The sequence below is a fragment of the Rutilus rutilus genome, assembly GCF_951802725.1.
Source record: "Rutilus rutilus genome assembly, chromosome: 14".
Lineage (NCBI taxonomy): Eukaryota > Metazoa > Chordata > Actinopteri > Cypriniformes > Leuciscidae > Rutilus > Rutilus rutilus.
In genome coordinates this window covers 11,573,203-11,594,946 of record NC_140219.1, presented here as the reverse complement: position 1 = coordinate 11,594,946, position 21,744 = coordinate 11,573,203, and the positions used below count along the sequence as shown (strand labels likewise).

Here is a 21,744-nt window from a genome sequence, read left to right as displayed (position 1 = left end):
GAAAAGGCTATAAGACTATATATATATTTTAAATATGTTTATTTGACTGTGCTATTTGATTTGATCTTTGAGCTGTTTGGAGCTACTGAAGAAAATTGGTTAATAAATTGCAGTTAATTTATTAAATCACTGAGTAGTTGTCCTTTTTTATGAATATGCAGTATTGTGCACCAGTTTGGGTAAGATGTTTCTTTTTATGAAAGGAATGAATACTTTTTTGTTCAGAAAGGATGCAGTGAATTGATCAAAAGGGCATTTCATACATGATGTTTAAAAAGATTTCTGTTTCAAATAAATGTTTGTTTTGGATTTTCCTTCACAGAATGAATAACATTTTAAAATATAATATATATTTTAATATAGATTAAAAATCCTTTCTTTATGTAGGCTGTAATTTAACATTTCTCTTCAAAAACACAATGTCATTGGCCAGCAGACTTATCAAAATTCCTGTCTTATATGTTGATTGTGTTTTTATTAAAATATCATTGGCACTGTTACCTTCGATTACAAAGGCGTTTCTGAAAATAAGGGAAATGTAGCATCATATAGGATGCCATGGTCAATGGCAACCGTGATTTCAGTTTGCCGTGTACAGGATGCATCTAAGCAGCAGAGACGTTGTAGGCTGTGTGTCACATTTTAGTGAGCAGCCTACCTAGACAACATCTGTGAGAGCATTGTGAGCATTTGACTCGTTCCAAAACTGCTTTCTATGTAGGAAGCAAACAAGGCAGTGAGACACAGCCACAGAGGGACATGAAACGTGTGGCGCATCTGTGATGGTGATCATGAAGAAAGGTAGAGACACCGCGGCTGAACATCGGATCGGATGAGGGTAAAATCACGTCTGTGTAGGTAACGTTATAGTGTTTTTTTTTTTTCCTTTTGATCAGATTGATGTTTATTCGACAAATCGTAGAAAAAGATGTACATTGTCGTTGACGTGCTTATATATCATATCAAAATAAATCACTGATTCTGCGGAGGTTCTTTGAAATGTGCCGATTTTGTACATGGCGCCCAATGTTTAATTAGCTTTTTATTTATAAAGTAGACAGACACACGATATATTTGTGTTTTGCTCACGGTATTTATCAGGTATATGTTATTTAAAATACCTGAATATTGTTTCAGTATTCCTTCATTGTTTGAGTTTAACTGTTATATCCCGTTTCCGCACGCTTGCATCTTTTGAATTGTTTATCGACTGTCGATATTTGATATTCGTGTGAATTTTCCTATTGTTATTGATGTTTGTCGTAGCAAACACAACAATAGGGGGCGCTATCGGTCTTGTCTTGATGGCCAGGTCCTCCTCTATTAATTCAGTAACGTTAGGTAGTAATGAATGAAAACATCACGCTATATTTATCTGTTATTTTACCTTTCCGTATTGTCATTCGGCTAACCTTAATGTGACACTGGCTGTGTCTGGAATACCTAACGCGCTGTCTACCTAGACAGCATTAGGGGCATCATACCCATATTATGAGCCATCTTATGATGCTCATACAATGGTGTCCAAAAATGCTGCTCTTGCTCGCCTATATTTTGAGAGACAGCCAGTGGTTTTATTATGCACCCTCAGTAGACATCACGCACAGATGATTTACTCTGAGCTTTGAGCCTCTTTACAATGCTGCCTTGTAGACCCAGAAATCAAGCAGCATTGTACAGGGCTATGAAAGCACAGAGACACACTTCCATGTCAGCCCGGCTGTTTATGAAGGAATATCTGCCAACCTTGAGTATATTTATTGGTGATTATTTTGTATCATTGAGATTTACACTTCTTTTAATTATTTAAATAGATTTGAAGCTTTGTTTAATCAGCCCTGTAATTGAACTGAAAAGCGATATTCGTACACAGACATTAGGTCATCCTGTTTCAATGTCTTGCAATTTGATTCCTGCGTAAGTTTGAATAATTCAATATACCGTATACTAATATCTATTATCACGTGGTCTTTTGTGTCACTCCTGATCTTTTCTCAGTGGGGAACAGCATCATTCGTTTTGATGTTTACCAGATAATGCTTTGAATTTTGGTTCATGCTGGGATCACATGGCTCAGAAAGATGATATGCCTCTCTGAACCAGTAGTTAATTTACTTAATTGCTATATTTATTTACAGCGACAGACAACGTCCATGCTGTTGGATTGAGTAATGTTGCCAGACATCTGTTGGCATGTGACAAAAAGCCTGTACTGTAATAAATAATCATTATCAAATAGCCTAACAAATATGGTAAAAACTCTGTAGACACAAATGAAGTTTTCTAAAAAAAAAAATGTTTTATTCACAAATAGCAGTTCTTTCTGCATCTCTTGTTTTATACATGGCTTATGGGAGTGGAGATGGTGTTGGGAAGGGGTTGCAGGCACTTGAAGAGGACCTCAGTGAGAACAGCTGGAGCAGGGCTGGAGACCGTTCTCGTTGCACGCTGTGCACTTCAGGGCTTTGAAGGAGTCGGTGAAGCAGTTGCGAAACACAGACATTTTGCTGCCATGGCACATAGGGCACGGGACAAAGGCAAATCCCCCACACGTCTGGCATGTGTCGGGGTGCTGAACCCTCTGCGATTGGACAGAGAGAAATGAATTTTAATTAAACACTGGACCCGTGTGCAGATGCTCTTTATCTAGATTGATACAATCTGAGTGATGCTTTATTTATATATTATAAAATAAGACAAGTACAAGCTTGAATTTATCTATTATATTTTGGGCTACTCTGCTCTGCACTGTATGTTTTATTATTTTATTTGATTAAAAAGTGTTTGTAATTATTGACACTATTTGTTTGAGAATAGCATATAGAAAAGTATTTAAATGTATGTATGCATATGTAGAAAATTATTAATCACTGATATATTTACAGTGTATGTGTCAAGAGATATAATAAACCTTTCCTCTCATAAGTGGTTCTGTTTTCCTTGACAGAATAAACTATGGCAATAAACCAGATTTGGCTTTACATGAGCAATTCGAACCCATGTCTTTCTTATGTAAAAACATATTTTTATGTAGGCTATTGGTCTATACTACGCTTAAAAATAATGGTTCTTTATTGAAATTTATGGTTGAACCTTTAACATCCATGGAACCTTTTAAATGCACAAAAGGTTCTTTATAGTGGAAAAGCGTTCTTCTGATTATTAAAATGTTTTTCAGTGAACAGTTTTCTTAGTGTGAGGAACATTTTAATAATCTAAATAACTTTTCTTCATGGAACCATAGATGCCAATAAATAACCTTTATTTTTAAGGGGGAAAAAATGGTTCTTTTAAGAACTGTTAACCCAAAATGGTTGTTCTCTGCAGAAAGTCCCTTTTAGAAAATATATTTTAGTGTAAAATATCAATATGTACCTCAATTTTGGTGAGGAGATCCTGAAGCTCCCCTAATTCATTCATTGCAAGTATTTTCTCTGCACCCTGGATGTGCAAAATATATGCAAATCATTATTCAGAGTTCATACATTAGCATAATGATGTTCAGTATGAATAGTTTGAACACTGACCCCTAGGTAGTGTCCATCAATGAAGACCACAGGCAGAGAGGGAGGTTCACCCACTCGTTTGCAGCGTGTCTCCAGTTCCTTTCCGTATTCACTGTCTAAAGCGATGTTCTTCTCTATGAACTTCACCCTGTGGTTCTGAAAGATCTTTCGGACCAGCTCGCATCGCTCAAATGTAGTCCTGACCACTCGAAAACTGGTGGTGTAGATTACAATTCGCCCGAACTCTAGAGTCATTTCTGGCTGAGAGAAAGAAAACATAGAAGTCTGGTGTTAGACGAGAGTCTCTCTCTCTCAAAGTAATCAATCACATCTCATTGATTCCAAGGGTGAGCAAAGGAATTTGCGATAAAACATTCAGAATTAAAAGAATAGATCAGTTCAATATCTTTAAAGCGCAGTTCTAACTGCAATTGAACAGTGAAATAAAACTAGATTGTGTGTACAAGATTTTCAGCAGCTTTTTGCAGGTAACATGAGGCAGCAGTTGAACAGCATCTATTGATTTTGTGAGTCACTGTTCCTGAGATTGACCTTCAGCATTCTTTCTTAGAAGAGCAGCTTCCATGAAGTGTGAAGAACAAAAATAGACTCAACCTTCACACATTTTAAAGTGAGGATGGACCTGCACTGCCTTGTGCAACGCTGTGTTTGGCTGATATGATCTTACAAGCAGCTTTTACTAGTTCTCAAATGCCAATAACAACACTATTACAAGCATAGAGCAAATACAGTAGCATTGTAAGTCAAGCATGCGTTAGGCGTTAAGATTAAAGCATGAAGTGCCAATAAAACCTGCAGTAATGCAATTTATGGTGTACTTTGATCTACAGCGCATAAAGATATTATCACACTTCTGATTTTTACCATCCTTATCTGACATCAAATAGCAGCTCATAAATCGTTTACACATTTGACTATATCAGACAAAGGTGGTGATGTGCTTTAGCTGCTTTGATAAACAAAGATTCAGTGTTGCAGGAGAAGAAAATACAGTGTCTCCAATGCATTTGGGCAGGACACTTAGGGCCTGTTTACACATGAAATGACCAGGGCATGTATGTATAAAACTTCTCAATGCTCTTAAGAATAGTCTTAAGCTTTGACTTCAGTGTCAAAAAATTATTAGTAAAAAGTATGACTTGTCTAAGAGAAAGAGACTTTTATAAAGAAGCTAAAAGCAACTTTCAGCAAAGTCTAAGACTGATTCTTCAGTGCTGACTGAGGTGGCACTTAAGTGTTGCAAACTAAGGACTACAATGACGTCAACCCAAAACCGCCGTCCTCAAGCACTGAATCAGCCTTTATATTCTTAGAATTTTGACACGCTTAAAACTATTTATTTTTTTACTATGAACGACTTTATACAGCCCCAGAGGTTTAAATAGCACTACTGTGGCACTAACCACACCAACATAGTGGCCAAAAGTTATGTGCAAATTTTGTTTTGTTTTTTGTTTTTGCTTAAACCATTAAAATATTAGGAATATATTTTTATTTTATTTTTAATATTTTAAAATGCAAAGGAAGAACAAAACAGTAAACTTACACTAGGTTATCTGACCAAATTATTTGGCAAAAAAGACAAACAACAGCTACACGTTTTAGGGGGAAAAAGCCCCATAATCAGATATTAATATTTCACTGGTTCTCTCTTGTTTTTGCATGTGCTCATTATTTCTTAGCATGATTTTGCATGTTTCATTGCATTATCACAAATAAAACGCAGTATGCTTACAAAATCTTTAACACATTTTTAATAATATTTGGATAAAGGGTGAAGATGCCAATTTTCCTATAGGTTGGTCAACACTTTTGGCCACTACTGTCTGCATGGCAGGGCGGCCATTTTGGGTTGACATCATTGGTTGACAACACTTAACTGCCACTTCAGTCAGCACTTAAGAATCAGTCTAGACTTTGCTGAAAGTTGCTTTTTGCTGCTTTAAAAACATTTCCTAGTCTTAGACCTAATTTTTACTAAGAATTTTTTGACACTTATAAGACTGTTCTTAAGAGCATTCCTGTGAAGTTTTATACATACGGGCCCTGGTGTAAATGCCCTCCAAAACACATTTAAGATGGATTTAAATCCGATCGCTCACTTCAGGAGGTGGTCTGAGATGCGTTCCAGACGAAACTGAACAAGTCTAAATGCATCTGGTTGTTAAAACCACAAATTTACTCCTCCCAACAATGCTTAAAATAAAGCGTGTTATAGGCTATATGACATGTTGTAGCCTGATATGACAGCGCGCATTGCTGCAAATGAGCAGCTGAGCATCTCTTCATCAGGCCGCAAATAAAACTGAAAGTAAATCGCAGACGCTCAACGCGCAATCCTCTTCATTAAAAGTAAAGAAACCCCTGTATAATAACAACCCCATCATTCATAGCATGATTCGTATCTGGAAACAAATCAAGACCACCTTTAATCTTAAACCAATCTCTCTTTTGTTACCCATCAATAGAAATCCCACATTTGCCCCCTCCAGTCTGGATGGAGCCTTTTCTACATGGAGTGAGAGGGGTGTCCACTGTATTGGTGATTTATACGTAGGAGGCGTCTTTGCTTCATTCACGCAACTACAGAGGAAGCATGAGCTGGGAAAAAATAATTTCTTTCGTTACCTTCAAGTTAGGGACTACGTTCGGAAATACTTAAGAGAATTTGAGACTGAACCACAATCTAAAATAGATGATTGTCTGAAATTGTCTCCTAACGAAAGTAAAATTATATCCTGTGTCTATAACAATCTCTTACTAATAAGCTCCCCGTCAACTGAAAAGTATAAAAGAAAGTGGGAAGAGGAATTTGGTGAATCTATTCCAGATGATTTATGGAAAGAAAGTCTTGAAAACATACATAATTGTTCAGTTAACACAAGACACTGTCTTGTCCAATTTAAAATCATACATAGACTTCATTATTCAAAAGAGAAACTACATAACATATACCCAGAAGTGTCACCCATGTGTGATAAGTGTCACTCTTCCGTAGCAACACTTCTCCATAGTTTTGTTTTATGCCCAAGGGTTCAATTATTCTGGATTGATATATGTAACGTTATGTCTGAGGTCATAAATACTTCAATCGAACCTGACCCCCTGTTTATCATTCTTGGAATATCGGAGACCTTCAGAAAACTAAGTGTGGCACAACAGCGTTTTATCTCTTATTGCTTCATAATAGCAACGAGATTAATCCTCATCTTATGGAAGAGCGCAACCGTACCTACCTCTAAGACGTGGTTAGAGGATTTAACTAACACACTTCATTTAGAAAGGATAAGATATACACTGAGAAACAGGCTCAACTTATTCAATAAAACATGGAAACCCCTCATATCATACCTAAAAACTACAAATCCAGTACAACAGTCCGCATCCTAGCACACAATATAGGACAATGGTAATGGTTTTTGAGTGAAGGTCTCTACGGGGAAGGGTGGAGATAAATGGGGAGGGGTTAATCGGGTGGATAGGGGATTGGGATAGTGTGGGTGATTGTGGTCAGTGTTTTTTTTTTTTTTTTTTTTTTTTTTTTTTTTACTTTTGTTACTTTTGTTTTGTTTTGCCTTTTGAATATACCACTTTAAGCTTACTGTTTGTTTTTATTTTTTATTGTCTTTGTTGTTTTATTTTGAATTAGTTAAAAAAAGCTCTCAGAATGTACAAGTGAATTGTATGTCAAATCATATGCTTTAATAAAATACATTTGATAAAAAAAAAAAAAAGTAAAGAAACTAAATTATCTTTACCAGTGCTTTAATTAGGACATTTAAGTAGCTTTTATAAACTTGCCTTAGAAAAAAGCAGCACTGATGTGCATCTTGAGAAAAAACAATAGCACTGACATATTTTAAGATGAGTCTGTGCAAGTTGCTCTCAGTTAAAACAGCTCAAATATGCATTTTAGTCCACATGCCTTGTCTGTGAAACTGAGGGTATATGTAGTTTTCATTGAGTTTATGGAAATCCATTTAATCCCTGTTTACCCCCTGTTAAAAATGATATAGATGACTTAATGACTTAAGCTTTCAGCAACTGTTTTAGTGCTCAACAACAAAGCATAGGTCCAGAGAATACATTAAGATGATTAACTTAGCCAAAACACTTAAAGAAATGCATCATTAATCTTTAATCGTACAGTGATCTTGCTCAGTGGGACAGCTTGTTTGTCTGGCTAAAACCTGAGAGAAGGGAACAGGCTCTATAACCAATAGCGGCTGAGGAAAGAGGTTCTGACCCTGTTTCTTGGACACAAGAAACAATTCTTGAAAGCTTTTAAGCAGCCGTCAACAGTCTGATAATGGTAATGTTAACCGTTTAACGTGCATTGACGTCCACCGTCAGGGATTAAAGATTTTAGAGATGCTTGAGAAAGCTGACCCTCTATGACTTACCCCACTGTTTTTAGCCAAGTTATCAAAGCGTATTTGGCCAGCACTGACTTTGTGCTTGACTCCTCGAACCGTTCCATTTTTACTGAGGATATTGACTCGTTTGGTACCCAACACTTTGTCTCTTCCCCCTGCAAACATCAGCAAGTCATCGGGCTCACTTCCGCTGTCATCCAGCTCCGAGCCCAAGAATCCACACAAGTGTCCGTTCGCCTCCCCGCTGGTGGATGGAGTGCTGGCCCGGTCTGCCTCGGAGCAGCTGGTGCAGTCTGAATCCAGGGAATCCGATGGCCCTTCATCCTTAAACATCTCTTTCAAAACCCGCCCGCTGTTCCCTGAGGCCACCCGGAATCTCACCCTCTTCTGCCTCTTTCCATCCTCCGGTGTCAACAAAGCCTCCTCCATTGCGTCGACTTACATGGTCCAAAAAGAAAAAGCCATTTTAATCCCTCGGATTCATGGGTGGATGAATATAATTAGCCCCGGTATTGCTCCATGATGTCCCCTGGAGCCCAGGCACAGCGAGCAGACCTGGAAAGAGGCAGATCTGTGAGTTACCGTCAGCTTCACCACCAGTGTTCCTGTACATGTTAATAATGCATGTGGCCTTGCCATGGTTACTGAGAAAACCGACCATGAAGAAACTGATAGTCTTTTTAAATAATTTATCATGCCATAGATTTGTCTCTTTTTGACAATGAATAGCCTTGACTCATAGACCAAAAGTATGCCTGTCTTTGTGACCTTTAGGTGTAAAGACAAAAATCGTTCATTTACTCACACTCATGTCGTTTTAAACCGGTAAGTCCAAAACAACTTTGGCTTTCATTGTATGGACAAAAAAAAGTTCTACAGTAGAAAGAATCAGTCACACTTTAGATTAGGATCCAATTCTCACTATTCAATTACTATTAACTACAACTTTTGCCTCAATAAATGCTCAATTACTGCTTATTAGTAAGGTAGTTGTTACATTTAGGTATTGGGTAGGATTAAGGGATATAGAATAAGATCATGCATAAGTCAATGATACAGTATGTGCTTTATAAGTACTAATAAGTAGCCAGTATCCTAGTAATATGCATACTGTTAATAGTGAGAATTGGACCCTAAACTAAAGTGTAACCAAAGAATCATACAGGTTTGACTTGATGACAGAATTCTCAGTTTTGGTTGAACATTCTCTTTAAAAATGGTATTATGTTTGTTGGTTGAGACAGCAAGTGCATACATATGATTTGAGAGGTACATTGATTTGCTCTGTAAGGTTTCACCGGCTAGAAGTTCTGGTAAATCTTTTATGATTGCTTGTCAGCACGATGGAGAGACTTTTTCTATCTAATTATCTACTGTGGTTCCCAATGGATCTCTGAGCTTCTTAATGCACTGCAGTTTCATGCCACTTAGAAGATTGCGCTCGGTCTGCATGCAAACACCTGCTGTGCTTGAGCATGAGGGGAAATGGAGCTCAACTGTCATTGGCTGGCATTTTTGCACCCATCCGCCCTCCAGTGGGGGCTGCAGGAAGCATTGCAGCTGCTGTGTGACTACTACAGCACTGCACAAGTGGGCCGAGCCACATTGTGTGCCAGAGCGCTAGGCCGACTCACACCTTGTGTCAAAATTGATGAAAATGCGATACATTTTCTGTACTAGAGAAAAGGCCTTTTTAAGTGAGCATTTTTACAAGAAATAAACATTTTAAATATAGCAAAGATTTTTTTTAATCATTTTTTATGTTAAAGATTTGTGGCTTGGTTTTATCTATTACTTTTGAAGTCATATTTGTGTAAACTGACAAAATTTTCCTTTTCCTTCAAGAGTATTATACAGATTTGTCCAATCAAATGCTCTCTAATGAAAATCCTTCTCCCCAATACCACATGCAGCCGAATATATTTATACTTTCATTCATTTATTGGCAAATGAATATAGCACAAAGCATAAGTAGGTGGAATATTTAGAGAACAAATAAATTAGAAAAATAAGAATAAAAAATACATCAAATTTTTTGTCATTATTACGTATTTGTAACGATCACCAGTGAGAGTGCCCGGAATTACTATCAGAGGGCACTCCAACCCGGACAATCACCACACACCCACAGACTCCATTCCCCATAATCCTTTACCAAGACTAATCAGCCATGATCACATTCACCTGTGTCTCATCATCTTGTTTACTCACCCTATATAAGCCTGGTTCTTTCTGTCATTCCCTGCGAAGTCTTGTTTAGTGTTACACTGCAATCCCAAGCATTCTCTGTTGATCCCGTGTTTTTGGTTTTTGATCTTTGCCTGTTTCTTGGATTCCCCTTTTTGCCTGTGTCCCCTGCTTTTTTGTGTGTTTGTTTGAATGGACTGCCTGCCTGTGTTTGACCTTGCCTGTACTTTGGATTATGTCTTTGGATTACCCTTTCAAAATAAACTGCATTTGGATCCTCAACCTTCGTGTCTCAGAGTGACAGTATTAAGTCATAGCAGTTTAGGAATTCAAATATCAAATATAATTTGGCTACTAAATTGACTTTGGTGAATATAAATTTTCAAGCTTAATTTTTTTCTTATTTACTTATACTTTTACTATACTAGCTAGAATATACACTTCCGTTCAAAAGTTTGGGGCCAGTAAGATTTTAATTTTTTTTATGTCAATGTTGTATTTATTTGATCAAACGTAGAGTCAAAACAGCGATATTGTGAAATATTGATACAATATTTTTTTTAACAAAATTCTTTTTTTCAGGATTCTTTAATGAATAAAGAACAGCATTTATTTGAAACATAAATCTTTTGTAACATTATAAACGTCCTTATTGTCACTTTTGATCAAATTAATGAATTCTTCCTGAATAAAAGTTTAATTTTAATTTAAAAAATAAAATCTTTCTGACCCCAAACTTTTGAACGGTAGTGTTTTTAATGTAGGCAACTGACAAGCAAGTATATGAAATCATAGTTTGTGACTGTAATGTAACACTATTGGCTCAAAGACTGAATATGTTGAATGTGTTTCAATAAGAAATACATCAACACAGGAAAAAAGCATTTTCATGGATCTGATTATTTTAAGGGCAGATTATTTTAGTTACACCTTTTAAATTTCATATTCTTACTGAAGCATCATATAAGATTACAAATAAGTTATTTTATAAAGTAATGGCTTTAAGAAGCCATATGGCAAATGACAGACAAACCTCTTGCAGGGGCCTCTTTGTGCCCTCTCATTTATCATGCTGTATCTGTCTGTTCTTAAGAAGTCTCTCAGCCACTCCCTAAAGGAGTTATCTGAGTTAAACACAGTCAGATGAGATGTGCTTTGCATTTCAAATGGTAGCATGAGAAGAACCAAACAGCTTAAAACAAAGTCTCAGCATAATTTAGATGCCGCAAATCATCCAGTGAGTTCCTGCCTGTATATTCATGCAGTGATTTGCTGGTTCCTGATGAATATTGGGCTACATTTCACTTTGAAGGTCAATATATCATCCGTTTTCAACCACATGCCAATATACTCAGACAGAGGCATACGTCTTATTCATGGGCTTTTTCAGTTTCCTCAAGACTATATGGTGAACCATGACCTGGAGAGCTCATCTAAAGTAGCTCTGCACGTGATCATTTAAATCCGCCCTCATTATGCTCCTCTCTCATCTCCAGTTCAGGGTTTTCTCTGTGAAGTCAGTGTCAGTTTTGTCTGTTCCCAGGCATCTTTCGCTCACTGATCTCTCACTAAATGATGTCATGTCAGAGTTTGTGATTGTCAGTGTCAGTGATCAGTGCTCAAGGCTCACCATGTCTATTCTTATTGTTCCTGAATCAACATCCTTGTTGATATGGCTAACATTACTAACCAACCAGTCAGGCTGGTTACGGTTAGCGGTTGGGTTTGATGTATGATTGTTTGATCAGATTGAAGTTTGATGCTTCAGGATCAGGACATTGACACAAGAATGTTCTTGAAGAAATCCATGTGTATAGGAAGGAATCTTGTTTTGGGGATTCTTCAATAGAGAAAGGATAAAATGTAAATATAGTATGTAGGCTATACAGTAGTTTTAAAGGAAGCATTATAAAATTTGTGTTTGTTTTTTTTAAATGATGTTTGTCTTTCATTGTTTGATAATGGTGAAAAATGTAGGGTAGAGTGGGGGAAAACGCCCCCCTTAAGGAAAATGTGACATTACAGTGAAACAAAACATAAATGTGACTAGAATTGCCATCCCGGTTTTGAGTGACTATGGCAGGAGTTATTCACCAAATATTAAAATTGCTCAGCCTTCATAATTAATTAGTATTTTCACTGAAAATATTTTTGTACAAAGGGGGCGTTTTGCCCCAGCAGTGGGGTAAAACGCCCCCCAAGGTGGGGTAAAATGCCCCCTTTCTTACCAACCAGTTTGCTTCATAGATAAACAGCAAAATTAACAGACAATAGTTTTTAATCTCTAAAGGTAAAAGGCAAGTAATGTATCAACATGTATATATATTAATATTTATTTCAGAAATGTTCAAAATAGGCAAATTTAACTACCTTCCATCAGTGAGCTAACTGTGCTAGCAAGCTAGCTAGTTAATGCTCACTTGAGGTATTTTTTTCATGTTTTGTTCAAATATTTTGATTTTACCACCTAGTTATACTGCATTAAGTGTAAAACAAAGGATTTGATAGACAGAAATATTTTATTATAGTAATTATGATAGAGAAACTATGCCCCCGTTTTACCCCACAAGCTATGAGTTTTTAAAAATAATGTTTAATTTTTAAAATATAATTATATTCCTTATAAATAATATATGATCTCAAACTACAGACTTCACTATTCATCTATCATACATCACTGTGATATCCTGCAGAACAATATTCTCTTAAACACTTATTTACTAATATCTGAAAATTATAGCATTTACCATGTAATCCTCTTCTCTTCAAATGTGTCGCTGGTGTCAGCTTCTCCATAGAGATTTGTATATCCCCGTTATCAACGTAGTGCATAGCAACAGTAAAAACCTATATTGACTACTTTTAGTGGTTATTTTGGGAAAAACAGGTGGGGGGCGTTTTCCCCCACTCTACCCTATGTTTAGGGTTTTTATTATTATCTATGATAAATGCCTCAATAGTGTTAAAATCAGGGAAATTCTACTTTGCACTTTTTCTAAGAGCTTAAAAAAAAAGTCAGTTCACTTGGTAACTATTTGTACTTTTTATATAACTCTGTTTTCAACACTGCTGTCATCACCATCGCACCAAGCATGATTAAGTCAAGGATCACCATGAGTCACAGAGATGATTGACCCAACCACCTCATCATTTTTAAGAACAATGCAGATTAATATAAGTCCATGTTGTTTACAGAAACTTATTTAGCCTTAAATCCCATTCAATAGAGCATTTGATGTGATTTATACATATGGTTTAATAAACAAAATAAACGAGCTTCAGAGCTTACCAGTCAAATTCAAAACCTGTGGCTCAGGATTTTATAAGAGGATTATTGAATTGTATGACTGATAAATTGTAGGCCTAAATATGGTTTAATACTTAATTCAAAAGGTGCTCAGGCAATTCAAAATGTGAGGGTTCAATCTTTCACTACAAGTCCTACACCAGCAGGGGGCAGAGTCTGATCTTACTGATCAATCAATTGCTACAATCTATAGGTCAGGGCTGGGTTGGGTTTCTTAAAAGCATTGGGAGCCAAGTTGATCGTAGAGATTATTGGTGCTAATGGGAAACGCGCCGCGGCCCAGATTGTTTCCTCATTCCTCAAGTTGCACTCAGTATTTTTCCTCATATTTTGTTTTACACATAAATGAATGCATAATATTTTTGAAAAATATATTTGTAATCAGCATGTGCATTTATATATGTAGAAAAATCCAGTCATTAGCCTAATAAAAGCTGCTTGATTTCAAATGACGCTGGGCTGACTCAAGGAAGTCGAGGAAGCCACCACACTGAGATCACATGACCAGGTGAAAACTACTTACACTAAAAACAATGGTAAACTGAAAATGGGTGCTGAATTTTAACTGTTTTATAAACTGTTTACTAAATCAACCTAAATATATTAATTTATAATGTTTTTATAATAATCTCTTTTATAATGTTAAATCAGGTAGAATTTATAAATCCTCTCCCGTGGCCTCATGGAATAGTATAGTGTCCATCGCATGTACACTTCAGAATCTCCCGGGAAGAAGTAGGTCATCCGGGTACTTTTTGCCTACTTTTTTATGAGTCCTGTGAATTCTGACTTTTGTCACACACTGGAAGAATGCGATTTCAGATGCAGCCAGTGACACTCGATAGTTAAAAAAAATAAAATAATACAAACCATTATTGAATTATTTTTCAACGTAAACATACTGTACATCACTAGACAGTTAATGAACATAATCTAGCTAACATTTATTATGTATTCTACGGCTAAAAAATGTTGCATGTATAGCCTACGTAACAAGCAACGTATTTATCATATAATAACAAATAATGTCAAAAACATATCAGTTCTGCTGTTGTTCATAAATACCAGTGGACTAGTGAAGTTATACGAGGACATTGTCATGTCGCCAAATAGAGTCATTTATATCCTTATAAATGGCCAGGGTCCTTAATATCCTTTAAGGCAGGGGTTCCCAAACTTTTTCATTCTAGGACCCACCTAGACAAGTATAATCAATCTCAAGACCCACTTGCACTGGTGCTACCAACTTTCTCAGTTGGTCGCATCAGAATGATTTGGTCGCACCTTTTTTTTTTTTTTTTTGCTACATGCCATGGGATTGATCAATGCATGCTGATGAGTTTGCATGCTAGTTTTGCACTGATGTAAAAAGACTGACAGTGACAAGACCTCATGTTAGCAAAATATTTTAAACTTTTAACTCTTAAAAAAAAACTTTAAAAAAACATGTTCTTTAATGTTTGATTACAATTTTACAGATGGGAAATTAAAATATTTTATCAATAATAATAATGCCACTGACGATTCTGATTATCGATGCGATTCTTTAACGATTCTCTTATCGATTCTTGATAGCACTGTGTGGAAAAATGTAGTCATATGCTTTTCAAAAAAACAAAAAAAACAAGGGGTTTAATTTATTTTAAAGCTTAAGCTTGAGTAAGCAAACTGTACTTTTTATGTAATTTATGTAATAAATAGAACCTTATTGTAAAGTGTTACTGATTACACCGATTCAGACGTCTTCTGAGTTCACTGTTGGAAAGATCAGTTGTTTTAACCATTCATTCAAATTAATTTCAAAGGAGTCGATTAGTTCGCGAATTGGACGTGTCGTGCGCGTTGTGTGATTATCCCAGCAGTTAGGACACGGACATCCAAGATTTGTGTCAACACAGAAAACCTTTCATCACTGGATAGTTTTTTTGTTTAATTAAAGTGTTGTTTTATGTCAGCTGAATGTCTGGGACGCTTTTCAGAGAAGATCAAAGGCAACAACTTATTTAGCAGAATTCACACCCAGCAGTAATTAAGGGGAAAAAAATCTCCGAATGCTCCACATGAAACTTTGGTCTTCCGACCTTTTACCACCGTGTCGATTTATTTTGATTAATATGTGCGAGGGAGAGAGAGCAAGACAGCGCTTAGTTTGGAGACCGTGAAGTCTTGTTTACACTTTCGCCTGGCTCCGAAGAGAGAGAGAGAGAGCGCGCGCGCGACCGAGTCTCTCTCTCTGCTCGTACTCTGTCACAAGCGCAGCCGTTCATCTACATTACTCACCGATCAAATAAGACTTTGGCGGGACAAAAATTCACTTTGGCGGGCGCTAAAACTCACTTAAGAGTCGTTTGTTCATTAATCGGACTGGTTTTGTTTCACTCATCGTAATGTAAATTTAGCTGCAGCTAAGTGCCTTTGTGCGACCCACCTTTTCTCACTGTGTGACCCACAAGTGGGTCGCGACCCACAGTTTGAAAACCACTGCTTTAAGGTATACCAGTGCCCGAATTTGTGTACACGATATGATTCACGACCTAGGAACTGATTGAGATGCACTCCAAGACTACAGCTGTATACTGACCAGCACAACATAAGCAATTTAATGAATGTACCTTTATTAATTAAAATGCATTTATTTGCTATATTTTATTCAGACAGTCTCTTCTAGACAACATAAAATACCCAATCACCTTATGCCACACCCTGCATTCTTATGACCAAAATAAACATGCACAGTGTTTTTAATTCTAATTAGATTCCTCAATCAATATCTGTTAGGCATGCTGTCTTTTTTCACCCAGGCTTTAATGTCTCAGAATCCTCAGCTATTGTTAGAAGATCCATCAATTCCAAGGGGCCTTTCTTTGAATCGGCTGATAGGTTGCTTGCCAGCGCTGTCTAGGACAGATGGTGACACCCGACTGTTGACTGACAGGCATTGCTCTTGGTACTTTCATGAGTCCTATTCTAGTCCAGTCCATCTCAAACTCATATATTGATGCCATCCATTTAAAAGTATAATTTCTTTCTCAACTCAGACATTCTCCCCCCAAAAAATCAACATGCTATTCATAAATACATACATGAGCATTCCTTTGAATATTGAATGGTCCATGCAGTGAGAAACTGTCAATAAGTGTAGATGACACTCATAGCCTGGCAGTGAGTGCAGATCTTGTGTGGCCTGACATGAGAGTGTTCGGATGGCTTATGGGCTCATTTATCACAGAGATGGCCTCTGACCACTGCTTTGAGCACAGATGATTCCAGGCCCTGTTTATGGGAGAATAAGATGTCACTGTGCGGCTTGAACTTTAGTGCATGCAGGACATATGAATGAGTCATGATGATTTAATGTGATGAACTGCTTTTGTGGGTAGTGTTTTTTCCCCTTCATTTAATTGAATAACAAGTGCATTAACCATATAACATAAACAGTAACAAAACAAAAAAAAAGTAAATAAATTTGCTGGGGGAATATTACAGAAAGACATGAAAGGAGATACATGCCTGTACAATCTAAATTATTGTTTTTTAAGGGCAAGATTGATTCAGTATGTGTGTGTGTGTGTGTGTGTGTGTGTGTGTGTGTGTGTTCTGTCTTTTTTTATATAATGCTTTTTTTTTTTTTTTTTTACATGCTTTCTTTCCTGAGAATTGCCATTTATGGATATGGAATTTAGCCATCTAAAAATAGATAAAAAGATAAAAAAAAAAAAAAAGATAGATAGATATGAATAGAAAAATAATAGAATTTGAGTTTCAACTTATTAAACCAATCTCCATTGTATTAACACAAATTTTTCATTTCAATGAACTAAAAAGTTTAAGGCAACCAGGTAACTTACTATTTTAAGTTAAACCAACACTAGTTTTTTACGTCAATTCTGACAATACAATAAAATTACAGTTCTGTCATCCTTTCCTCAAACATGCAAAGCACAATAAAATCATTGGTAACACTTTATTTTACAGTGTTACATATGCTACATGTACTTACCATAGTAATAAGAGTTAATTATGCATAATTACATTAACCCTCAACCAAAACCTATATCCTACCCTTAGTTAATTATTATTACTCAGTACTTAAATATATAATTACACTGTAACAATGACACCTTAAAATAAAGTGTAACCAAATCATTCATATGACTTGTACTCTGTCTTCTGAAGTCATACATAAAATTAATGAGAGAAATTTAAGGGGAAGTAAATGGCATTTTGAGGTGAAATGTTCATTTAAAAAAGGGAAATTTTGAAACAGTAAAACATTTTCTTCTGATCATTTTTGATCAGCACAGATGGAAGGTGGGAACAAGGTTGGACATTCATGTGTGTTCAACAAAATTCAGATTATTTCTGATCTATTTATATCTGTCTGTGAATGAGGGAGCGCGTGTCTGTGTGTCTATTGAGAGGATGAGTCATTATTTAGACTGATATGTGCTCAAAGATAAAACCACAGCAAACATAATCAAAGAGGCAGGCATCTTGTCACTGTTGCTAGGCAACCTCAGGAGCAATAGACCCAAATCTGTGCAGGCGGGTGGATGCTTGAGAGAAAGCCCAAAGACCTTTTGAAATAGGGGCAATTATTTGTTCATTTTATCTTTTATTATTTGTGGGTTGACATTTCATAGATCTTGTATTATCAATACAAAATAATGTCTGCAATAAAATAAAATATATTGAGATAACACTCAATGGATGTGGATGCCTTATTCAGATATTTAGGCAGTGACATAATAAAGGCAAAAATATGTTTTTTAAAATTTTAACCATTTGAGTTCTTTATTTATTCATTTTATTTTATTTTATTCATTTAATTATAACAACGGCAATAGTATCAAAACCAGTAGGCCTGAGGAACAGGAAGAAACAGGAATGGAGAATTCTGCACATCAACATGTGGCTTGTTGAGAGCAAACCCTCAGCATATCAGCAGCAAACCCATAATGTTTTCCGGCTGAAGGGTAATATGGGAGGCAATTGTAGAGTCGTGATTGCTTCAGGGCCTAAAATAAAGAAATAGTGGGCTGTCATTGTCTCTGCAATTCCCCTTCGAAACAATGAGAGTAACTGCAGCAGGGAATCTCCTGAAGACCTTTCCACACTGAGATCATATTAGGGGACAGTATTTTGGTCCCGTTTTTATGTAGCATGGTACAAATCATATTCTGTATATATCGAGACATGATTTTACTTGGTATTTAGCAAATATCGTTTATGTAAGACATTTATGGTTTTCAGAGTGAGAACGACCAGCTTGCATGCGTTATTTCGACTCGACCCCCCCTCTGCCGCTCTTAGTTGGCACGGTCCAATTTGTGAGGCGGCAGAGCTCGCTCACATTCAGTGTTTCAAGCGCTTATCGATTCTTGCTCGTGCTGGAGAGATTTCGCGTTCAGCTCCGCGCGCTGATGCTGGAGCGTGTTATCGAGTGCGGAACTGCCGCTGTTCATCAACAACAACATGAATTATAACCCTAAATAAATGGTTACCGGACACGGGAGTGGGGGAAAGCTACTTTGGTTACTGTCACCAGCGCTTAAAATCCCTAGACGAGTGAAGAGAGAAACGCAACGCGGAGTTTTAAGCGTTTAGTTGACAGGTGGACCGATGCCGCCCGTTCAGAGAACTATGTCGGATCTCCGTTCCCGTGCTGAAGGTAAAACACGTTTTTATTATTGCGGATCTGTGTCAATCTGTGTCTGTCATCTTGAGTTTCTTGACGTGTACAATCTTTCTCGTGCTCGACAACTGTTGCGAGAGCACTTACTGAAGATTGCATTGGGATTCATTGCGTGATTTCTAGGTTACAAATAAGTTCTTTCACAGTTGCTTTCAAAGGCAGTGGCGGCATTTTGTGAATGTGAGATGCATAAATGGTCGCTTGGGACATTAATATTAGGACTGTGATCAGCTTTTATTATTTATTCACAAACGTTTTTGTTGACATGTATAGGGTGAAGAGTGAAGACAGTAATGGGTAATGTGCAGGCAGTTCAGGAGTGTGTGTGTGTAATTATAAAGTTATTATATTATGTAACCTTATATTATTTGTGTTTTAGTTTGTCATAAAAAGTGGGCCGGTACTCGTTTGTAACTTACCGGTGTGTCATGTCAGATTAGTTGTGTGTTGCTGTTTTCTTACTATCTGTGTGTTACCATTTTCTTCCTGGTCCTGCTTAATTCTCCAATGAAGATGATGCTCTCCTAGTCCACATGTTCACAACATCAACCCCTGGTTTCACAGACAAGGCCTAAGCCTAGTCCCAGACTAAAATGCATGTTTGAGCTGTTTTAACTGAAAACAACTTGCACTGACACATCTTAAAATGTCAGTACCATTGTTTTGTGTCAAGATGCACACCAGTAATATTTTTTTTGTCTAAGCCACGTTTATAAAAGTTACCTAAATGCGCTAACTGAACGAAGGCCTAATCCTGGCTTAATGTGAAACCGGCCCAAATGTCAATATCACTTGTCTTTTAAATGGCAAAATTATACCTACAGGTGGTGGGTATTTTGGCTTTTAGTTCCTGAGTTTTGAAACCTTAAAGGGGTCATATAATGGTACATGCACTTTTACAAGTTGATTGTACTGAAATGTGTGTTGGCAGTGCCTACACAACCATCATATAATGCTAAAAATCCATCCAGTGTTTTTTTTTTAAATCTCCTTATATGTTTTCCCCCGTCTCAAATCGTGACGTCACACGGTCGGATCCCCTCCCACGATTGTTAATTGACAGCAGCGTTTCAACACAGACCCGCCCTGAGCGAGCTGTCATCATAGTCCGCAATTGTTGATACGCTGGAGCAGAATAGCGTCTAAGCGATTGTGGTGTTCTGTTCTTGGGTGTAATAACGAACACAGCAGTCATTTTGATGTTCCTAAAGCCGAACCGCTGAAGACGCAGTGGCTGAGTTTTGTTTTCGAAGGGAATATTCCCCACGATCAACGTCAATGCTTTCATGTTTGCGCGAATCATTTCTCACCAGACTGCTTTATAAACGAGAACATTGAAAAAGGTATTAGCTCCTGTCTGAGTATGTGTTGTTTATGTGCCTAATGACTTTTCATAGTCATAGTCTCACAGACTGGTTATTTTTTTAAACAGATCAGTAAAATTTTAGTGCTTCAGCCCTGACAGTTGTACCTAACACTGCATAGATAACGTTACGCATCAGTGACAAGCCTACATTTACCGGAAAAAATATATATACATCAGTAAACACATAACGTTCGTATCTCACTACTCTAACGTTACCCTGCCAGTACACACAAAGATAGATCAAAGTGACATTACGTTAACCAACCATTCAGAAACGTCCTGTTCGAGCCTTAATTGTCGAACTTCTTCGGGGCCGTCATCTTGTTCCGGGTCCGACTCCGGTTCAAATTTCCGGCACTCACAAAACTCCGGTTCACAAATGTGTCCTCAGAGACTCCCGCTGGCATTCTTTCTCCAAAATATACCCTCAACTGTTGTCAAGGCAACACTCCACATGTGTTGTGTCAAAACGCCCCACAGAACAGAGGGGCGGGGTAAGCAAAGCTCATTATCATTTAAAGACACATGCACTTAAAGTGTAAGTTGCAGGTTAACCACCACAGCCAATAAATGTGTAAATTAAAGTGCTCTATATGTATATATTTAATTATTTCGGTCTTAAAATGCGTTAAAATAACATTTTTGGGGGTTTCTTCAAAGGTAGCGTGTTTTTTCAGTTACTGGGTGATGACGTCATAAGAGGAACTCGCAACCCATACTCTGCTAGATTCTTACTGTATTATGGCTATTTGGAGAACGACTGAGGATGTGGGAAACCATCAAATTCTTTATGGACCACAGCCATACAATTTTTAACCGGTCAGGCGTGAGAGAGGGGAGCCATGGCACTCAAAGAGTTATTAATGCTTGGTGTGAGGAGAATTAATTAGTGGGTTGGCTTGGTGTCCAGGTGAGTAACGTTAGCTACGTTAGAGCTATCTACTTTTCAAAATATTGCCGTCATGTAGAATAGCAAGGAGGGACAATGACTGAAGACATTATTTACTTACAGTACATGGTGTCAGTCAAAATCAGAGCTGTAGAGATGCACACACTGCACAGGCATCAATCGCGAGTCTCATCGACGCCTCAAATGTCATGTAAGTTAACTTTATTAATACCCTTCCTCAATCCACGCGTTATCAATTTCTCACGATTTAATTAGCGATGTTTATTGTCAGAAAAGAAAAAGAGAGATCGATGTCCCCATCATTGTGTTTGTGTGGGCGAATCAGCAGTGGAGAGTATGTGCTGCCGTGAGGTGAACGCGAACAGCTTGACCTGCG

The 21,744-nt window shown here is 37.2% G+C and overlaps 2 protein-coding genes and 1 long non-coding RNA gene across 6 annotated transcripts in view; 2 read left to right on the top strand and 1 right to left on the bottom strand.

The window, feature by feature from the left end:
• Nucleotides 1-579: 579 nt before the first annotated feature.
• On the top strand, nucleotides 580-2,925 carry LOC311303700. Its single transcript, XR_014629804.1, has 2 exons — nucleotides 580-858; nucleotides 2,318-2,925. It is a non-coding gene; the product is annotated as an uncharacterized lncRNA (long non-coding RNA).
• Nucleotides 2,402-13,006, bottom strand: grxcr1a (glutaredoxin and cysteine rich domain containing 1 a; the record flags this gene model as incomplete). Its single annotated transcript, XM_084430301.1, has 5 exons — nucleotides 12,838-13,006; nucleotides 7,931-8,458; nucleotides 3,528-3,767; nucleotides 3,376-3,441; nucleotides 2,402-2,581 (listed from the first exon to the last, which is right to left on the bottom strand). Exons 2-5 carry the CDS (start codon nucleotides 8,330-8,332, stop codon nucleotides 2,402-2,404), a joined length of 888 nt encoding a protein of 295 aa, XP_084286427.1. The 5' UTR covers nucleotides 8,333-8,458; nucleotides 12,838-13,006.
• Nucleotides 13,007-18,757: 5,751 nt separating this feature from the next.
• Nucleotides 18,758-21,744, top strand: part of atp8a1 (ATPase phospholipid transporting 8A1) — a 134,271-nt gene continuing 131,284 nt past the window's right edge. For all 4 annotated transcript variants that reach the window (XM_084429881.1, XM_084429879.1, XM_084429880.1 and 1 more), the window contains exon 1: nucleotides 18,758-19,068. In XM_084429881.1, the coding sequence (XP_084286007.1) occupies nucleotides 19,020-19,068 (49 nt within the window). In that variant the 5' untranslated portion in view covers nucleotides 18,758-19,019. The remainder of the gene's footprint in view (nucleotides 19,069-21,744) is intronic.